Genomic DNA, 19,283 nt, shown 5'->3' on the forward strand with positions numbered 1-19,283 from the left:
GATCGGAATGTGGACATGTTTGGGACATGGTTCCATCCAGCACATGGAGATCGGAATGTGGACATCTTTGGGGACATGGTTTCATCCACCACTTGAGCATTGGGACATGGACGTCTTTGGGGACATGGTTCTGTCTACCACGTGGGGATCGGAATGTGGACATCTTTGGGGACATGTTTCCATCCAGCACCTGGGGATAGGAATGTGGACATGTTTGGGACATGGTTCCATCCAGCACATGGAGATCGGAATGTGGACATCTTTGGGGACATGGTTTCATCCACCACTTGAGCATTGGGACATGGACGTCTTTGGGGACATGGTTCTGTCTACCACGTGGGGATCGGAATGTGGACATCTTTGGGGACATTGTTCTGGGGATCGGGATGTGGACGTCTTTGGGACATGGTTCCATCTACCATGTGGGGATTGGGATATGGACATCTTTGGGGACATGGTTCCGTCCACCAGACATGGATCGGGACGTGGACGCCTTCGTCTGCAGCATGGGCGGGGATGGGAGAGGACTTCTCGCGAGGATCCCGAGACCAGCTCTGCACCTTGACTTCTGAGACACGTGAATATGAAACCCCGCAGGCCGCCCGCCCGCCCAACCACATGAAGGTAAGAAGCAGGGAAGGGTCTAGTACAGGTCTTGTTGAGACGAGAAGCAAGTCCCACGCAGGGAGGGAACGTGGCCGTGAAGGGCCACAAGCGCACATGCAGCGGGGACCTGCGGAAAGTCTTAGAAGCCAAGGAGAGAGTCTTGTGAAAACCAGAGCTCATGTGGCGTTGTGTTTGCTGATGAGGACAAAGCTCACAGGGAGAGCAGATGTATCTGGAAATATGGATACATGTAGACACAGAGACAGGTATATCCACTTAGATACATGCAGAAGAGAGGAAACAATGTATGTGGACAGATACACCGAGGGAAAGACAGACACATATTTGGAGAAAAATGGATGCGCATACATGCCAAAAATACACATGAATATGATTGATCGGAAGGAAGTGGTTCATACGATGGTGGGGCTGGTCTGTGTGACACCTGTAGGGCTGGTTCGTGACCTCGAGGTGGCAGGTGACAGTACAGACCTGAGGCAGAATTACTTCTCTGAGAAACCGTCACCTGATTGGACGAGGCCCACCACCCTTGAAGTAGACTGTTTAAGTTAGTGGCTTGTGGATTTTTTTTTTCTTTTTCTTTTTTTTTTTCTTTTTTTGTCTGAATTTTTTTTTTTTCTTGGTCCCACCTGCAAAACTGTACTAGGAGAGTGTGTGATCGCATAACAGGGGGCTTGTCCCCTGTCTGGGTAAACACGTGAACGGATCATCCTGGAACCCTTTAAAATGGGAATGCATTGTGATGGGACTTGCAGTGGGTGCCCTGGCCATGTCCCAGGGGACACCTGCCATGGGGATGGACCCCTGGTCCCATTGCCACCTGTGCCTTCCCATAGGCTCCTGTAGGATCAGGCAGGACCCAGGGTGGGGGCTCCTGACAAAGTTTCAAGGAACAGAATCATATGCCCGGAGGCCTGAAGGGATCCCCCAGCTGCTCAACCTGATTCCAGAGGTGTCGGGGCTCTTCTCAGTCAGCTCCCCAGGAAATGAAAAGCAAAACAAAACAAAACCAAAAAGAAAAGGCTGATTTATAGCATTTGCTGCGTTTTGTTGCAGGTTGTCTGGCGCAGCCTCCTTGGAGTTACCAGTGACTTGACATCAGCACTAAATACTCTCAGATATTCAACGTGGACGCCTCAGGGTGTGCATGAGGTGGCCCCTGCTTGCCCCTGCCTCGAGGATTCCAACAAGCACTTGATGTGAGTCCTGTCCATCTGTCTGTCCGTCTGTAAGATGATGCCCAGGATGCTGGAAACCTGCCACCCCCCCTTCATCTCTAAGAAACACCATCACCCTCTGATGACGACTCCTGACATCTGATATCCACCCATAGATGGGGACCAAGACTTGTCCTTGGAAAGTAAATGCTGCTCAGAGTCCAGAGGGACCAAACTGGCCCCCAGGATGACAGATGCTCGCCCAGTGGAGGCCGTCCACCGAGGACAGGACCTCTGTGTTCCAGGAGTGTGACTGGTCGCCCAAGACGCCCCCACAGCAATGTCAGGAATAAGAGCGTGGACGGCACCAAAAGCATGCCCCTTGCACTTTGAAATTTTGCCCTGGAACAGCCCAGATGGGACGTAAATACTCTATACACAGAAAAGAACAACCACAAAAAGGTGGTTTCTTTGAACAACTACCTTTGGCAAAATACGGATATAGGAAAATCTAAATCGTGTTGTGAAAGAGAGATATTTTACATGTAGGCTTTCCGCTTGCTGTTCCTGCTTTCCCTCTCCATTCTGCCTCCCGGGACACCCTCTCCACTCACCCGTAACGTCTATAAAACACCGAGTTCCTGCACGTGTCCATGGAGGTGATATCAGTCATTAACACTTTAGGATGAATTAGCAATTACTCTCCCAGGCTGGTTCCATTTCATTTTCAGGTGTAAGTGTAGATGGTTTGGTGAAGTTTAATGGAATTTAAACTCAGGGGGGCAGGGGTGCTGGAGAGACTTCTTTTGTTCAGTAGACCTATTCAGTGACCCTGGAAGAACCCCGTAGGAAAGATGCCCTGGAGAAGCCCTGCACTACAAGACAAGGACAGTGTGGGGACACGATGAAGCTCCAGGAGAAGCAATTCCAGGTGCAGAGGGACCCCGGGACCCCACGCCACGCTGGGTCCACTGGAAATGCCTCTGCATCTGGATACTGAGGGAGTCTCATCCCAGCTCAGGGACTGACCCCAGAGGGCGCCCAAGAGGACTGGGGTCCGCGGATCCCCCGGGTAGGACTTCTGTCCGCAGGGTTAGGGTTAGGGTTAGGCCACGCCCTACACCTGGCAGGGGCAGCCGGTTGTGAGGACGGGAGGCAACCTGGGGGTCAGATGGAGCCGATGGGGGCAGCGCCCAGGACCCTGACATTGGGGTTTGTCCCTGGAGCTCTTTCTTCTCACAAGGAGGCCGCCTTCTGGGGAAAAAGACTCCCTGAAGCCTGTGTTACTGAGATGAACACTCTGGGGTCCCACTTGGCTTCCTCGTACTCACAGTGTGAAGAGGTCACAGTTCGGGGGAACAGAGTCAGGCTGGGCCCCATATTCTTGCAGAAGTACAAGAAGATTCCCCGCGGTGCGAGGAGCTCTCCTCCAGGAAACCAGACAACTGGGCAGGCCCTGGGGTTCCCAGGAGGCCGGGGAGGCGTATGGCTGCTTCCACTGCACAGGCATGGGGAGAGGGGCCAGGAGAGCCGGGGCAGGGCTGGCCACGTGTCGGGGACACGGGGACCCTGTGGAAGATAATGTCAGTCTAGATACGCAGGCAGGGCAGCCGGGGGTCGGGCAGGAGTGTTTGGACGAGTTTCCAGGGTGCTCACCACAAAGCAACACCATCCACAGGGTATCAGGACTCCACCCTTCCCACATAAACCGTCCCCAGCGGTGGAGAGCAGATCCGTGTGGATAGGCCATCCGTATTTCTGGGATTTATAACCCAGCAGGTGGGCCGAGGGGTCCAGAGCCCCATGTTTGCTGCCTCACCTAGTTCCCGACGGCCTGTTCAGCTCTGTGGCCGCCGGCGTGGGGGTCTTGCTTCCCCACCGGTGGGAGTCGCGCCGAAGACAGTGCCATATTGAATCCAGCCCCGCGGCGCGTCCCCTTCCAAATCAAAGCAAAGAGACAGCCTTCCCGCCAGCACTCCCACTGTTCTAGAAACTTCCCACTGGCTTCTGGGTTTGGGAGGCGGAGAGTCACTGGCTCCTGAAATAAACAGCAGGAGCCTAACTACTGCCTCATGCCTGGGAGACGTGTCCCCCATCAAACGGTAGCCCATTCTCTACCCAGGGCATAGTTGGGAGTTTGGAGACCCACGGGGGCAAGGAGTTCTCTAGAGGATACGCATCCCAAGAGCTGTATTTCCACGCGTGCACGCCCTTCATGCGGCGCCTGGGATCCCTCTTGTCTACACGGCGGGGTAGAATAGTCTTTGAGAAGAGCAAACCGGGGGATACGGTCCATCTCATGAGAAGAGCCTTCCAAGGACACCATTTCTGTGGGAGGAGACAGGCCGGGAATGGTCGTCCGCATTCTGGAGAGTGCTGGGCACGGAATTACCCCGCTGGGACGCGGAAGCGAGCGCTTTCCGAGCTCCCCCACCGGATCTGTCCATCCAGGCGTCATGGAGTGGGGTTCCTGTGGGAGAGGGAAGACACAGGCTCCCATAGAGATGAGGATCCGTCCCATCGTGGGGAAGCGTTGGGGAAACAGAGAAGCCTCGGGGACATAAACAGGACGGGAATCCTGCGCATCTCGGAGAACTGAGTTCGAGGAAGCATGACACAGAGCCCCGAAACCCCGATGCACCCCAGAGGGACCAGGTGGGCGACTAGCCAGAGGGATTCTGCTGCAGAAAAAAAAAAAAAAAGAGGAACTCGGAGATGCTGATAAAAGCAAGGGGCCGGCTTTGAGCTTGAGACAGACGCGGGCTGGGCTGGAAAGCTTCCTGTCCGGCGGGGAGATAACGGGGACCCAGCCGCCCGCCGAGAAGGAGGACCCCGTGGAGAGCACACAGGGCGTTTCTGCAGACGCTGACCTGAGCGTGAATCGCGGGCCGCTGTCTGCACAGAAGGCTGTTGACCCGACTTTCTGCTCGGGCCCTCGGGCCGGTCTCCGTCGCCCCGCGGACCACGGCCTCACGGGCGGCCCATCAACCGGGCAGGACAACGCTTTCCAAACGGGCGGAGAACATTCCGGAAAGCTCGTGGACGAGTAAGTCTGAGGCTTCTCGCATCTGTGGGGCAGTGGCTTTGGTGTGATGCCACGGCAGGGCAGGCTGGGAATGGGAGGGAAACACGGTGCCAGCTCCGTGTGTCCCTCTCGGGACGGCTGGGGGGTGGACCGGTGGGCTGAGCACCCCCACGGCACCGAGACCAGAACCACCGTCTCGGGGAAGCCGCCGCGGGAGCGTGCCTTTCCCAGACGGGGTGCGTGAACGGTCGCGGCATCCGGCCAGTGCGCACAAGGCCTGGATGTCCCTCTTTGGGGCGTTTTTAAGGATCAAAGTCACCGAGGGTCGGGCTTCGCATGTTGATTGTTCAGGCCTTTCCACGTGGAAGCAGAAACCACTGAACCCGAGAGCAACGTTGAGACTCAGGCAAAGTTGTGGGGTGGGGGGGGGGGGGTCTGCAGCCTGAGGCAAAGCAGCGTCTCGGGGAAGAAGCTGGGTACGCTTAGTGACCCCCTGCCGGGGGTTGGGCGATCTCACCAGAATGCCGGAAAGAAAGCAGACCGGTGCCCAGTTCAGGACTAAACGCGTCGAACCCCTTTGAATTACGTTTGCCTATTTTCAGTGTCATAAGGACCCCGGGGTTCATTTTGGAAACACCCTGGTGCTAGGGACACATGGGCTTAACGGGCTTAACGGGCACCTCGTTGGGTCGACGCCATGAGAAGGCAAAGGGAGACTCTGTGAAAAATGCAGAAGTCCCAGGCCTGGCGCTCAGCATCTCATCACTCCCGCGTGGGCGTCCCCGGCCTGGACACCGCCATGTCCCTCCGCCGGTCCCCGAGCCCCGTGCGAAATGCAGAAACACCCACGTTTTGTTTCCATGCGCCTCGGGGACACAGCCTGTAGGTCGTGGCTCCTGTCGGTCTCCTGCAAGAAGAGGTTGAAGAGAATCGATGCGGCAGTTTCAGGACCCATCGGGAGTTTGCGGAGGGGACAGCTCATTCCCAGCAGGTGCCTGGGGTCCTGGATTCTGATTCTGTCCACACGGGGGGATGCCCCGAGATGACAGGACTGCATGTCGGCAGGCTGACCTGTTCTGAGGAGGGTTGGTACCCACAGAGACTCACACCTGCCCCCAGCTCCCACCTCCGGAGTCATCAGGAATCCGTGCCTGCCTGGACCCCACTCTTGGGCCCTGAATGTGACACACACGGACCCCAATCCTCTGGCCCTAAGACTCAGAATACAGACACCACGGATGGTGGGGACAGCCTTAAACACTCAGCATCACCACGCCTTGTTTTCCTGGCGACTCTGCTGTAGGATCTTTTCCCTCTAACCTCTTAGATTCTGTTTCCGACACCCGCAAATTAAGCAGATAAAGGATTAACAGAAAAACCTGCCTTAACTTCATATATAGGCACTGGGATTCACAGAGAAAAATGCGGCTCGGGGAGACAGCCGGATGACCAGGGTGGCTGTTACAAATAGCCCAGATACGCCGATTTCAACAACTGATATTTATTGATCCCAGACCTGGAGGCTGAGAATCTGAGATCCAGGCAGGGCTGAGGCTGGTTCCTCTTAAGGCCCCTCTCCTTGGTGTGTTGACCCCGTGCCCTCCCTGTGTCCTTCCGTGGTCATCTCTGTGCATGTCTGTGTCCTCATCCTCTCCTCCTATAAGGACCCCCGTCCTATGGGATCAGGGTCCATTCAATGGCCTCATTTTACCTTAATCTCTTTAAAGACTCCATCTCCAAATACTGCCTCATTCTGAGGTCCTGGGAGCAAGGGCTTCTACATGTGAATTTTAGGGGGTCGCGACTCAGCCCCCAGGGCTCCCCTTTCGTGGAGAAGGGACACGTCCACCTCACTGCTCACAAGCCCCCTTAGGCCAGCACCACAGCTCCTGATCCTGAAAATGACTCTTTTCCCTCAAGGCATTTTCTCCTCTATGGGCTTCACAGGTCGCTCCGGAACTTTATCGCTGGGGCCTGTCTGTCCCCTCTGAGTTTCTCCAGCAGCCGACCCTGAGGTTCTGTGTGGCCCTTCTGTGGTCTGTGTTCACACGGCTCCTGACCCAGCACAGGCCCTTCCCCAAAGGGTTCACTTCCCCCGGCCCGGCCACGTCGGTCGTTCCTGTCCTGAACGTGCACCTCCAAACAGACCTCGGACTTCCCTTTGTGGCCCGCGTATGTCACTGTGTTTCCTTCCTTGTGGGGAACATGTCAGCAATGATCCCAGAGTGGCCGATGGACATCAGTGGCGTGGCGGGGCCACAGGGGAAGGTGAGAAGCTGTGAGCTGGAAGGTGCCTGAGACCTGCCACCAGCAGGCACAGGCAGGTCAGCCCCTGCCTCAGGGCTGACCCACAACAGGTGCATTGAGAACGCCTTCTAGTTGGGCTGGTCTTTGATGGGCCGGTCCAGAGCACCTACCTCTCACCCACTGCTCTGGTATATGGAGCCCTGCACCCCAAGCCGAGGGGCCAAGGTCAGTCTTGAAGGGCACCACGCCACACTGCCCTCCAATGTACCTCTTACGGATATGGAGGATTTTGTGCAACAGACCACGGAGAACCAGCAGAAGCAGGAAAAGCTCTCTATGTCTCCATAACTACCAGAAGACAGAGGACATAAAGTTCCCCGTCATGAAGGAAAATTACATTCATAAATAAAATTTCTAACGGCATAAACGTTTCTATACCAGGAAGATGACTACACCCAGAGATTTCTTATCATCTGAGAGATTCTTAAGAACAAGAGCCTGTATTTATCACTCATTTCCTGCTTTCCCTTTCCCCATAAGGCCTTTCCCCGTTCGAAACCCAGAAACCCCCTTTCCAATGTTGAATTGAAGATGGTGCATAAGCCGTGATCATCTGACTGTCTCCCTGAGCTGCATTTTCCTTCAAGAACCCCCATGCATATATAGTGTAGTTAAGGCTGCTTTTCCTGTTAATTGTTTATCTGCTTAATTTGCGGGTGTCGTGAACAGAATCTAAGAGGTTAGAGGGAATCGATTTTTCCTCCCCTACAACCTCTACTCTCTGAACCTCTCATTTCCTCACCTCCGTCCTAGGTCTGTCCTATGTAGGAAGACTTCTCGCTCACTAATGAGACACAGAGCAGAAAGGAGTAGACCTGCCCCCCCCCCCCCCCGTAGGGAGATAAACATCTCTCATCCCTGGAGGTTGGAAAGAGGCTAAAACAGTCTGATGGCCTGAGGGGTTTGTGCACTCTGAGTCTCTGGTGGCCTCCAGGCTCATATCGGTTTTTTCTACAAAGACACTTCATCCTTGGAGCACGTGGGCAGCTCAGCTGATGAAACGTCCTGCTCCTGATTTCAGCTCAGGTCGTGATCTCAGGGCATTGGGCTCTGTGCTCAGCAGAGACTCTGCTTGCAATTCTCTCTCTCTGCTTCTCCCCCCACCCCACCCTTCTCTCTAAATAGTAATAATGATAATGATGATTTTTTTAAAAAAAGATTTTCCATCCCAGCCAGGTGACCTGTGGCCTCACTCCTGGTGATGTCCATTCAGCCACTGAGGCCATGCCCTGTCTTTGTGTCCAGCCCTTGTTGATCTGCACCGATGAAGAACTATTAGAAAAAAATCACTCAGGGGCGCCTGGGTGGCTCAGTGGGTTAAGCCTAGGCCTTCGGTTCAGGTCATGATCCCAGGGTCCTGGGATAGAGTCCCACATGGGGCTCTCTGCTCGGCAGGGAGCCTGCTTCTTCCTCTCTCTCTCTTTCAGCCTGGCCTCTCTGCCTACTTGTGATCTCTCTCTGTCAAATAAATAAATAAACTCTTAAAAAAAAAAAAATCACTCAAAGATACCAAACCCTGCCCAGGCAATCACCAGACACAGAAAGACCTTCCATCAGAAAATTCCATCGCTTTTTTTGGCCTCTGCAACACAACCAGCTCCCCAACTCGCTGCCCGCTTCCAGATGGCTTTTAAACTCAGGACTCATCACATGGACTCCAAGGCATATGAGCTCCTTGTGAACCCTGGTCAGTCCCTAACAATGCTGCCAGGAACGTTCCTGCCTGCTGGGACCTTTGTTGTATAGGGAAATGGTAGCCCCGGGGGCTTGGCTCAGGGCCAGACAGAGTTGCCTCATACCCCAAAGTGGCTGCTGGGGACCAGTATCCTCACCACACATTCCTTCTTCTTTACGGCAGGCCATTGCTGCCCTCAGCCACCCTGCACAAGAGGTGCAGCCTAAAATAATCCCGACGGTAGCTCAGGGGTTTGGAATGGTTCCCCACACAAGCATCTCAGCAGCAGGAATGTGCGCTGGACCAGCAATGGGCAGGGACAGTGGGGTGAGGAAAATCACGCCCGGTGGGGAAAGTTGGTTCAAGTCCAGCTTGCAGAAAGTGGTCATCAAGGAAGCATGTTGAACGTACTGATGCTTTGGGGGGATTCCAGCAGAGTTTCAGAGGTGCCGTGATTTTGCAGGGAACCAGGGGTGTGGGAATAGGACGGTGGCCCCACACAGTACTGGGATGGGGCACTGCTGGCCAAATAAGGTCACGGGATGCACCCCAAGAGCTCCTGCATGTTCTGTAAAGGCTCATTATCGCTGACACCCCTGAGGGTGATAAGGGGGGGTGGTGGTTCCAGCTTGGAATCTGACCTTTGACCTGGGTTCTCCTCCTGTGTAGGTGCAGTGTTGGGGCTGGTGCATGGCGACCATGCTGGGTCTTGTGAGCTTTCTGGTGCTCCTGAACTCGGCGTGCTGCGGACGAGCACAGCTGGGTAGGTACAGGCAGGGGCTCCAACGCCAGGGTCTGGGTGGGGTGAAACTACCATACACCCACGCCAGAAGGGGACAAACATCCGTCCACCAGACCTGAGGTATCTCCCCTCCAACCCTCCACCCTGGTAGGGGAAGAGGTCCTTTTGCAAATCAACCTATAAGTGGTTGTTTGGTTTAACCTCTGGCAGAATCAGGGACTGAAAGGTCAGTCAAACCCAGCTCAGTTGTCAGACCTTCTGCCTGTCCTGGGGGGAAAAAGCTTATTAAAATGCAACAATTTTGGACGCCTGGGTGACTCGGTCAGTGAAGCGTCCAACTTTTGATTTTGGCTCAGGTCATGATCCCAGGGTCGTGGGATGGAGTCCCCCATGGGGCTCCTTGCTCAGCGGGGAGCCTGTTTCTCCATCTGCCTCTGCCTCTGCTGGTCCCCCTGCTTGTGCTCTGTCTCTCTTTCTCTCTGACAAATAAATAAAATAGTAAAAAGAAAAGAAAGAAAGAAAAAATCTTTTTAAAGTATATGTTTTAAAAACAAAAAAAATCTGCCAATCCACAAACCTTGTCCCCAAAGGTGCAAGAAAACGTAGAAATTGTAGGCAGGTGGCCCAGGAAAGATGGCTCAGACACAGGGAGAAAAATATCCCCTGGTTGGGTGCTCGGGTCCTGGGGACGTTGGGCATCTCTCCTCCCCCGAGGCTGAGGACGGGCATTCACCCCTCGGACGACCACATTTCACAGATGCTCCAGACCCGAGCCCAGACATTCTGGAATTTTGATGCTTGCAAAGCCCCTCTGGGAAGGGCCATGTTCTACTTTGTACGTTTGTGGCCTTTGCTTTTGGGGTCAAGTCAAAAAAAAAAAAATCATGGCTTAGACCGTCATCAAGGAAGTTTCCATCTTGGCTTTACGTTTTTATTTTTTTTTCTTGCCTAGGAGTTTTGTGGTTTCAGGTTGCACTTTCAAGGCTTGAATCCAGTTTGAGCTCATTTTTTTTGGTGAACCTGGTTAGTGGTGTGGTTTCACTCTTTGGCAAGTGACTGACGGCTTTTCCCACCATTTTTTGGAGAGACACTGCATTCCCCCCATTCTGTATTCTTGGCTCTGATGTTGCAAATTGGTTCTTCGTGCTTTTTTTTTTTTTTTCCCCCAACAGGGAGAATTAAAGTCCTCATGGTTAGTTTCTACTTGTCCTCTCCTGTGGCGGGTTCCTTCCTGGTCCAGGTGACGCATCAGGTCCCCCACTCCCTGCCCTACCCCAAGAGTCAAAGCCCACCCAGAAGGCATGGGACAGAAGCTCCTCAATTAGATTGACCCAGGAAGGCCCCAGTTTGCATTCCCTCCCAGAAGGTTTACAGGGTCCTAATGTCTCCACAACCTACCCTTTGACTTTAAATACTTTCTGTAATTTTTTTTCTGTATTAAAAGTTTATTTCCTGTATTTAAACCTTTTTCTGTATTTAAGATATTTTAATTTTTATTTCTTTATGTTTTAAGAATCAGTTTCTGTATTTTTCCAATTATTATTCCTATAGCTAACGTGTCTGTATTTTTCAAATTATTTTCTATACTTTTCAAATTATCGCTACTGTAGCTACATTGTCTGTATTTTTTCTTTTTTCTTTTTTTTTTTAAGATTTTATTTATTTATTTGACAGAGAGAGATCACAAGTAGGCAGAGAGGCAGACAGAGAGAGAGGGGGAAGCAGGCCCCTCGCTGAGCAGAGAGCCCGATGCGGGGCTCGATCCTAGGACCCTGAGATCATGACCTGAGCTGAAGGCAGAGGCTCAACCCACTGAGCCACCCAGGCGCCCCATGGCTGTATTTTTTCAAATTATTATTGCTATACCTAACTTGTCTATATTGTTCAAGTTGTTTTCTGTATTTTTCAGATTTTACTACTATAGCTAAGTTGTCTGTATTTTTCAAATTATTATTGCTATAACTAACCTGTCTGTATTTTTCAAATTATTTTCTGTATTTTTCAAGCTATTTTCTTTTTCACATTGTTACTTAGCTAACTTGTTCTTTTGGAATTATTTTCTGTATTTTTCAAATTACTATTGCTATAGCTAACTTGTCCATATTTTTCAAAATATTTTCTGTATCATCTGTGTTTTTCAAAATATTATTACTACAGTTAACTTTTGTGTAGTTTTCAAATCATTTTTGTTTTTCAAATTATTGTTGCTACAGCTAACTTCTCCATACTTTTCAAATTATTTTCTTTATTTTTCATATTATTGTTATAGTGAACTTGTACTTTTCAAATTATTTTGCATATTTTTCTCATCATTACTATACTTAACTTGTGTATTTCTCAAATTGTTTTCTTTACTTTTCAAATTATGACAATAGCTGGCTTGTATTTTCCTTTATTTTTTAAAAATATTTTATTTATTATATTGTATTTATTTTAATCATATTTTATTTTATTATATTATATACTATATATTATATATAAATATATTATATATAATGTATATTATATTATATATATTATATTTATTTGTTTATTTATTTATTTTAGAGAGGGAGCAAGAGAGAGAGAGAGAAAGAGAACGCACAGGCCACTGGGGAGAGGCAGAGGGAGAGGAAGACTCCCCGTTGAACAAGGAGCCCAATGTGGGACTCCATCCCTGGACCCTGGGATCATGACCTGAGGCGAAGGCAGACGCTTAACCACTGAGCCACCCAGGCAAACTACCTCGTATTTTTCAAATTATTTTCTGTATTTTTCAAATGATTATTATGAAAGCTAAGTTGACGGGAATGAAGCGACTTCTCATTAGGGTTTTGTTACCCTTCCCCTGATACCTAATGGTTCTGAGCGTCTTTTCATGGGCTCATAAATGTCCCTGAATTGTTCACTTTGAAATGGTTTATTTTGGGCGTGATTTTCGGCCTCAGTAAACAAACAAACGTAACAATCCAGGCCTGGTGTTTGCAGATTATCTCCCCTGACCTGTAACTATGACATCACCTGGGGAGGGGGTTCTAATTCCTACTAAGTGGTTTGTTTGTTTGTTTCTAAGGACAGCAGGGGACAATAGATCTCCTATTACCAACTTGCAGCTAGATTCAAGGAAAAGAATGTTAACCTGGAATTACATAAGGAATGTGAGTCAGCAGGAATGCATGATATCTACCCCTCCCAACTCTCCCACCATGCCCAGCTTCTCCACCACGCAAGCCCCAAAGGTGAGTGCTCATGGCTCATGCCTTATGGCTTTGCTCCTTGGAAATCTTGAATTTTCTTGTGAAATGACTCTTGAGTCCCCTGCCTGCTCTTGGTTTCCACTCTTATTGCTCTTGTCAGGGAAGGAAAACGTTTGCTCCATCCTCTTAGGTTCTGTGATAGGGACATGCAAATTAAAGTGACCAATGCCAGATTTTTCAGGGAAAAAGACGTACAGATTTGTTCTCAGTTCAACTTTTTACATACATGAAGAGTCACAGAAGCAACGTAAACACCCCAAGAAGTGGTCAGACTAGGAAGATTTCCTGCCATTTTTTTTAAAGGAGTGAGAAATGGAGGAGATTTCATGATGAAGGAATGGGGATTTTGGCTTCTGGGGCCACTAAATTGTGGGGACGTGACTAAGGAATCAGTAGGTGAACTAATAGCCAGTACAGGTTATTTTAGTAAGGTCTGTCTGTGCAGTGTCCTCTCTGTGCTGGTGGTCCCTCTCCAGTAATAAGGGTCACTCTCATCTTCTTGGCACAGGAGAAGGTGGGAAAACCCTTTGTGAAAAGGTCTTTTGTGTTCTGCTTTTATGAAGATAAGGAGGCAGAGAAGCCCTCTTGTATCTGTCTATTTGTCAGGTGCCCCCTCCTCAAAATGATTCATATGCCCAAGTGGTCTATTTGGGACTGGGGCAAATCTCATATATAGGATGACCTCTTTCACTCTGCTTCTATATGGTAGGAATAAAACTTACACACTACATCTCACATATGAGGGAGAATAGAATAGCTGTCTTTTTGGCGTATGCCTTCATTTGATTTCTCCCCGTAGTGAGGCAGGAGGGGGAAAGATGTGAATTTGCCCATTAAATGGGCTCCATTCCCTTCATGTTAAAACAGCTCCCCTGGATTCAGTTTGCGTTTGGGGGCTATGTTTATTCATTCATCCCCTAGTTCACACACTCCCTTAGTTTCATTCTAAGGATGTCAGGAAGGAAAAACCTCGTCATCCACCCTCTTAGGTTCTGTCCCCAGAGGCCTGTGAATTAACATGTTGAGAAACAGATAAAGAGGAGGGAGAAAAATATATTCTCCTGCATATGGAGCTTATAAAAAACGGCTCAATGAATAGCTAAAAAGGGTTTATGTACCTAACCAATACGAAAAAGGAAGGAGACAATAAAGCTCTCTACAGTTAGAACAAGGAGTTTTCCAGAAAAAAAAAAAAAAAAAAAAAAAAAAAAAAAACAAGAGATAAAGTTTGGAATCATGCTTGTTCATGTAAGTTTGAGGAGTTTTTCTGACTTTTTAGTGGCCCTAAAGCTTTGCCCAAAGAGGGCATTCATGGTAGGTTTACCCTCGATGTCCTTCCTGGACGTTAAGTTCACTCCAAAGAGGGAATTTATGGTAGCCTCATTTTCCAGAACTTTGTGCTTTTAGTCAGATTAAAAAAAAAACCCTCTCCTCAAAAATGTTTCTTTCTGCATCTCTTGAATCCAAACGTCTTCAGCTTAAAGTGATCTTTATAATAATTTGGGATTCCTGGGGATGGAGTGGGGGTTCCCCACAACGGGTGCAGATGTGCTCCAGACAAGAGGCTGCAAGGGATCCATGTCCTCTGCCCCAAACCCTGCCCCTGGGGCGCTTCCAGCCCGGACATTCCATCCCTCCATGGGAGGACAGGACCTTGAGACACCCGCTGGCATCCCCCCATAAACCGATTCTAGAATGAAAAGGGAATCCAGGCTTCCCCGGGGAAAAGCCAAAACCCAGAATGAGCAGGTGGGCTGTGCTCCCGAACCCCTGACTGCGGGGAGGGGGACCCCTGTATCATTATGGCTGTTTCTAGCAGGAATTAAAAAAAAAAAAAACAAAAAAAAAAAACGATTTATGGATTTATTTTGGGGGCGGGGAGGCCCAGAGAGAGGGGCAGAGAATCCCAAGCAGATTCCATGCTGACCGTGGGGCCCAAAGCAGGGCTGTATCTGCTGACCCTGAGATCAGGACCTGAGCTGAGAGCAAGGTCAGCTCACTGTCCACCAGGCTCCCCATGAGGATTTTTTATATGGGTTCCTCTGGCGCCATCTGCAGGCTGAGGGGGGGGGTCTTGCATTGTCTCCGGAGATTCCAGTCCTGCACCAGGCGTGTCTTCTATCTGGTCTTTGCAGTTGCCTTCGGCTCAAAATAATCCTTGTGCCGAGGTGGTTTATTGGGAGGTGATATAGTCTGCTACGGTCACCCCTTAGGAGCAGGGATTTATGGCCCCCGGGGTCGGGGCAGGAAGATGAAGGAAGTTTCCCCATAGGGGGTCGCAGCGACCCAGCTGTGGGCGTCGTCCTGTACCTGTGCTTTTTAAAAACTAATGAAATCAAATTTTAACATAGTGCAACAGAGAGAAATGGGTCGCTGACCTTCCTTGATGAGGGGGTCATTTCTAAGCATTGTATCGCGTTCTGTGGCTTGCATGAATTTTTTTTTTTTCCCCGATTTTAAGTGTTGGCTGTTGGTGCACGGAAGGCATTAATTTAATGGCTTTCCTGTCCAGGGTTATTTGTTTTGTTTTATAATTATTATTATTATCATTTTTTACAAATTCAGTATGTTTGGCGGAAGCATCTAGTTTTCTGAATGTCGTCCTGTGATTGAGGAACAATGCGAGTGTGCCCCTCCCCTCTGTAAGGGTCTTGGCTTTCTGTTTCATCTCATTTTTCCTTGCAAATTCAAGAAAACGTTCCTACATTTAGTGTTTCCGTATGAATTACAACACGGCCTGTTGGTGAAAAACAACGGACATCAACAATCACAAAACCCCAAAGCCAAAACCGTCTTTGTCCTCTTGAAGAGATTCATTTAAGTGCCTGCTGTGCTCCGTGTTGTTTTTCTCTAGCACAGATTTGGGAAAGTCTTGAAAATGTGTGTTTGGACCTCTGCCGAGATTACCCCTTTGGTTCCCCTCCTGCATGGACCTCATGAAAACACATCGAGCACAATCTTGATGGGGTTAAAAAAAATAATAATAATAATGCTGAATTTAGTGCATGAGCATGACATTTTGGTTTTTTTTTTTATAGCTTTACATTTCTTTAAAAAAAAAAAAAAGGATTTTATTTTTAAATAAGTCTGCACATAGTGTGGGACTCGAACTCATGACCCCATGATCTAAGAGTTGCACAGTCCACTGACTGAGCCAGATTGCTGCCTTGCTTTTTTTTTTTAATTTTTATTTTTAAATGAAACTGGTTCGTTCTTTCTTTATTTCTTTCTTTCTCTCTTTTAAATATCCTGTGAGGGACACCTGGGGGGCTCACTCAGTTAAGCAAGTGCCTTCGACTCAGGTCATGGTCTCAGGGTCCTGGGATCGAGTCCTGCATCAGGCTCTCTGCTCAGTGGGGAATCTGCATCTCCCTCTGCCTCTCCCCCTGCTTGTGTGCATTCACACACTCTCTCTCTCAAATAAATAAATAAAATCTTTAAAAAAATAAAATAAAATATCCTCCAGATGGTCTTAGATCCCAGCTCTGCCGGCAACATAAAACCGAGTCCCTCTACATGTTCTTCAAGGCCGTCCGTTTTTTTGCCTATGTGTGTTTTCCGTGTTACTAATCTCTGGTTCATTTCCTTCCGCCTGCTCTGAGCAGATTTGTTTTGAGGGTTTTCTGCAGGAAAGGGAAAAAAAAATGCTAGCTCTTTTGCAGAGAGGGGTTCTAATGTCTTAGATTAACGGAGGGGCTGGCCAACTCCTTCCTGCTGGTTGGAAAGTGAAGGTGCTGGAACCGGTGTCCTTGAGGGCTGCCTTCTAGGGCCACTTTTGTTTAAAACGGCCTGCGTGGTGCTTCTAATTCCCGACTGTCTCAAGACGTCCTTTGGGAAAACATAATTCTTTTTTTTTTTTTTTTTAAATAGGAGGGGTCTTTCTTTCTTCTCCTCCTCTTCCTCCTTCTTAGTTGGGAGTTAGTTGACTGGATTTTGGTTTTTTTTTTTTTTTTTTTTTTGCAGACTCAGAAAACATGACTGCAGACTTGGTCACTGGGATTTCTGTGAGGCTGCCCAGAGATGCTTGCAGGGAAGACGGAATAGATGTGGGTTTACTCAACCCCTGAAGGCATCTCTGGACTGTGGGTTTTATTCCCTCCTTAGCAGGCCCCGCTGGGGGAGACCCAGCTCCGGGTCAGGATGGGGGTCTCTCTGCAGCGTGAAGACCTCCCAGGAGCCCCCGGGGGTCTGCCTCTGCCTTTCAGCACGAGATGGGGCACAGACAAACAGATGTCAGTGATGCTCTGAGTCTGTGTTCCTACGTTTTTGAAGTTGAGGAAATCGGAGTGTATATAAGGACCTTCCTGGTCAGACCCCACCCGACTGGCCCCGTGGGCAGTGAATGCCCACGATTCCTTGTTGGCCGGGCCACCCTGCACCCACGGAATCCGGGATTTCACAAACAGGATGCCGCTGTACTCACTTTTTTTTTCTTTTTTTCCACGTGCTCTGTTTTTCCTTTCAAGTTCTTTTTAAATCTCGTGACCTCATGGGTCACCATGCTTAGGCTCCATATTTAGCACGAGATGCCGTGTGGGGCTGCTTGCTGTCACAGCCCCGGCGGACGCTGCTTTGCCCATTTTTTCCAGTTCCTCATTTTGGCCCCATAGGAGTGTTCAGCGGTGATGCCACGGTAAGGGGAAAAGGATTAAAAATACATACTCCCACGCAGTTGTGAAAGGGAAGCAGCTCGACCCTTGCTACAATGTATATGGCCCTTGCTACAATGTGTGTGGCCCTTGCTACAATGTATACAAACCTTGCTACAATGTATATGAACCTTGCTAGAATGTGTGCAGACCTTGCTACAATGTGTGCAGACCTTGCTACAATGTATATGAACTTTGCTACAATGTATATGAACCTCCCAACTGTGTCTGGGAATGCAGACCCAAAAGGCTCCATCAGCCCAGCTCTGTGAAGCTGCACAAATAGACAAATCGTGGTAAAACAAAGTATGTTAGTGTTTGCCAGGGGCTGGGGAAAGGGGTGAATGAGGCCTAGTTAGGGGGCACCGGGAGGGGGTATGTGTGTGATGATATTCTGGAACAAGACGTAAGGTTTCCACCACATAGCAGAGGTGCCCCACGCCACTGATGTGCACGCCTAAGAGGGAAGGACACGGTCCATTTCGTGGTTACGCCTACTTGTCCACGATGAAAAATTAAAATTAAAAAAATGGTCAAAAGCTAAAGTGCAGAGCAAAACAGAAATACATGTATGAATATGTAAATGAGTCAGACAAAATCCCCTGCCCGACTAGAAGGCCAGCGCGGGTTGAGGAGCAAACATGCTGTCTATGGTTGAAATCAGCAGGAAACCGGGATGCAAGGGGCTCCCGGGCCTCCTGCTCCGTCATGGCAGAGACAGGAGGGACCTCGCCTTTTCTGCCTTTTCTGCCTTTTTTGCCTTTTCTGCCAGACACAACCCATGACGCACCTGTTCTCTGTCTTGATGTGAAGGAAGCATCCAAGTCCCACCTTTTATTTCTATTTTTTTTTTATTATTGCTATGATTTTCATTGTATTAAAAGTCCCATCTTTTCAACAAGTGGGAAATTGTATGTTGGAGCAAATTTCCTGCAGAGACAGGAGGCAGGAGCCCCTTATGGGACGCTTCAGATGCAGAGGCTTCCGGGCCCCTGACAGACCCCGCTGGGACCCAGAACCCCAGAACCCAGCTGCATCCTCTTCAGCTGTAAAAGAGACTCACACACGTGTCCGGGAGACCCGTGCTGTTGCCCGTTTTCTAATGGATGCTAATAAAGAGGCAGGAGGTGTATTTTATCCTTTTTGGAACTAGGAAAAAAAAAAAAAATATATATATATATATATATTTTAAGATTTGTATTTGGCCTCAGGATGGGTGATGATTGGGACACTTTTGTGAGCCCTTGTGATTGAAGAAGGTGCTTTTCTCCTATCTGGCTCACAAACCGGTCCTGAAGTATTAAAACTTCTTTTCAACCATTTTCCCCCCAAAAAACCTCGGAATGGGTCCCCTGCTGGTGGCCTCCCGGTTGGCGTTTTAAGGCCGTCAATCACCCGATTTTTATGTAAATCTGAGATTTTCCTGCCTGGCTGTTTTAAAGGGGCTCTTTGTTCTCGGTGTCATTCCTAGGCTGTTCCCCTTACGAGGAGCTTGGGGGGACCCCTTCCCCTCTCCCCAGCCCTAGGTCTTTGCTGATCATCGTTTTTCAAAATATGTGTGTGTTTTAGGGTTCCCGAGCAACCGTTTCTGTTTGTTTGTTTGTTTCATGCAGGAAAACCTTTTCACGGTAAAGGGTTTCTGTAGGCAGAAATGGCATGTGTCCTACTGTCATATCTAGGAAAAAAAATAATAAATCGTCCTGTTATTTCCTATGGCAGAATCATTTCGCGATTTGGGTCCTCACTGATTTTCTCTGAGGGCAACCTCAAAGGGCAACCCTCTCCCTGTCCCAGGCCTGGTGGGCCTGGTAAGTACCAGGTCACCGAGTGTCTCCAGAACCCCCTCCCCCATTGTCACCCGGCCT

General features: G+C 49.3%; 1 protein-coding gene across 8 annotated transcripts in view; it reads left to right on the forward strand.

The window, feature by feature from the left end:
- The first annotated feature begins 15 nt into the window (after positions 1-15).
- Positions 16-19,283, forward strand: part of LOC101683998 (granulocyte-macrophage colony-stimulating factor receptor subunit alpha) — a 32,089-nt gene continuing 12,821 nt past the window's right edge. The window contains exons 1-4 of one of the 8 annotated variants that reach the window (XM_045089240.1): positions 16-624; positions 1,684-5,800; positions 9,461-9,554; positions 12,586-12,751. In XM_045089240.1, coding sequence (XP_044945175.1) covers positions 5,743-5,800; positions 9,461-9,554; positions 12,586-12,751 — 318 coding nt within the window. In that variant the 5' untranslated portion in view covers positions 16-624; positions 1,684-5,742. Of the gene's footprint in view, positions 625-1,683; positions 5,801-8,544; positions 8,804-9,460; positions 9,555-12,238; positions 12,261-12,585; positions 12,752-19,283 lie in introns of those variants that run through there. The other 7 variants (XM_045089241.1, XM_013064442.2, XM_013064441.2 and 4 more) reach the window with 7 other exon arrangements.

This window comes from Mustela putorius, unplaced genomic scaffold, assembly GCF_011764305.1.
Source record: "Mustela putorius furo isolate JIRA1106 unplaced genomic scaffold, ASM1176430v1.1 tig00003836_pilon_pilon_pilon, whole genome shotgun sequence".
Lineage (NCBI taxonomy): Eukaryota > Metazoa > Chordata > Mammalia > Carnivora > Mustelidae > Mustela > Mustela putorius.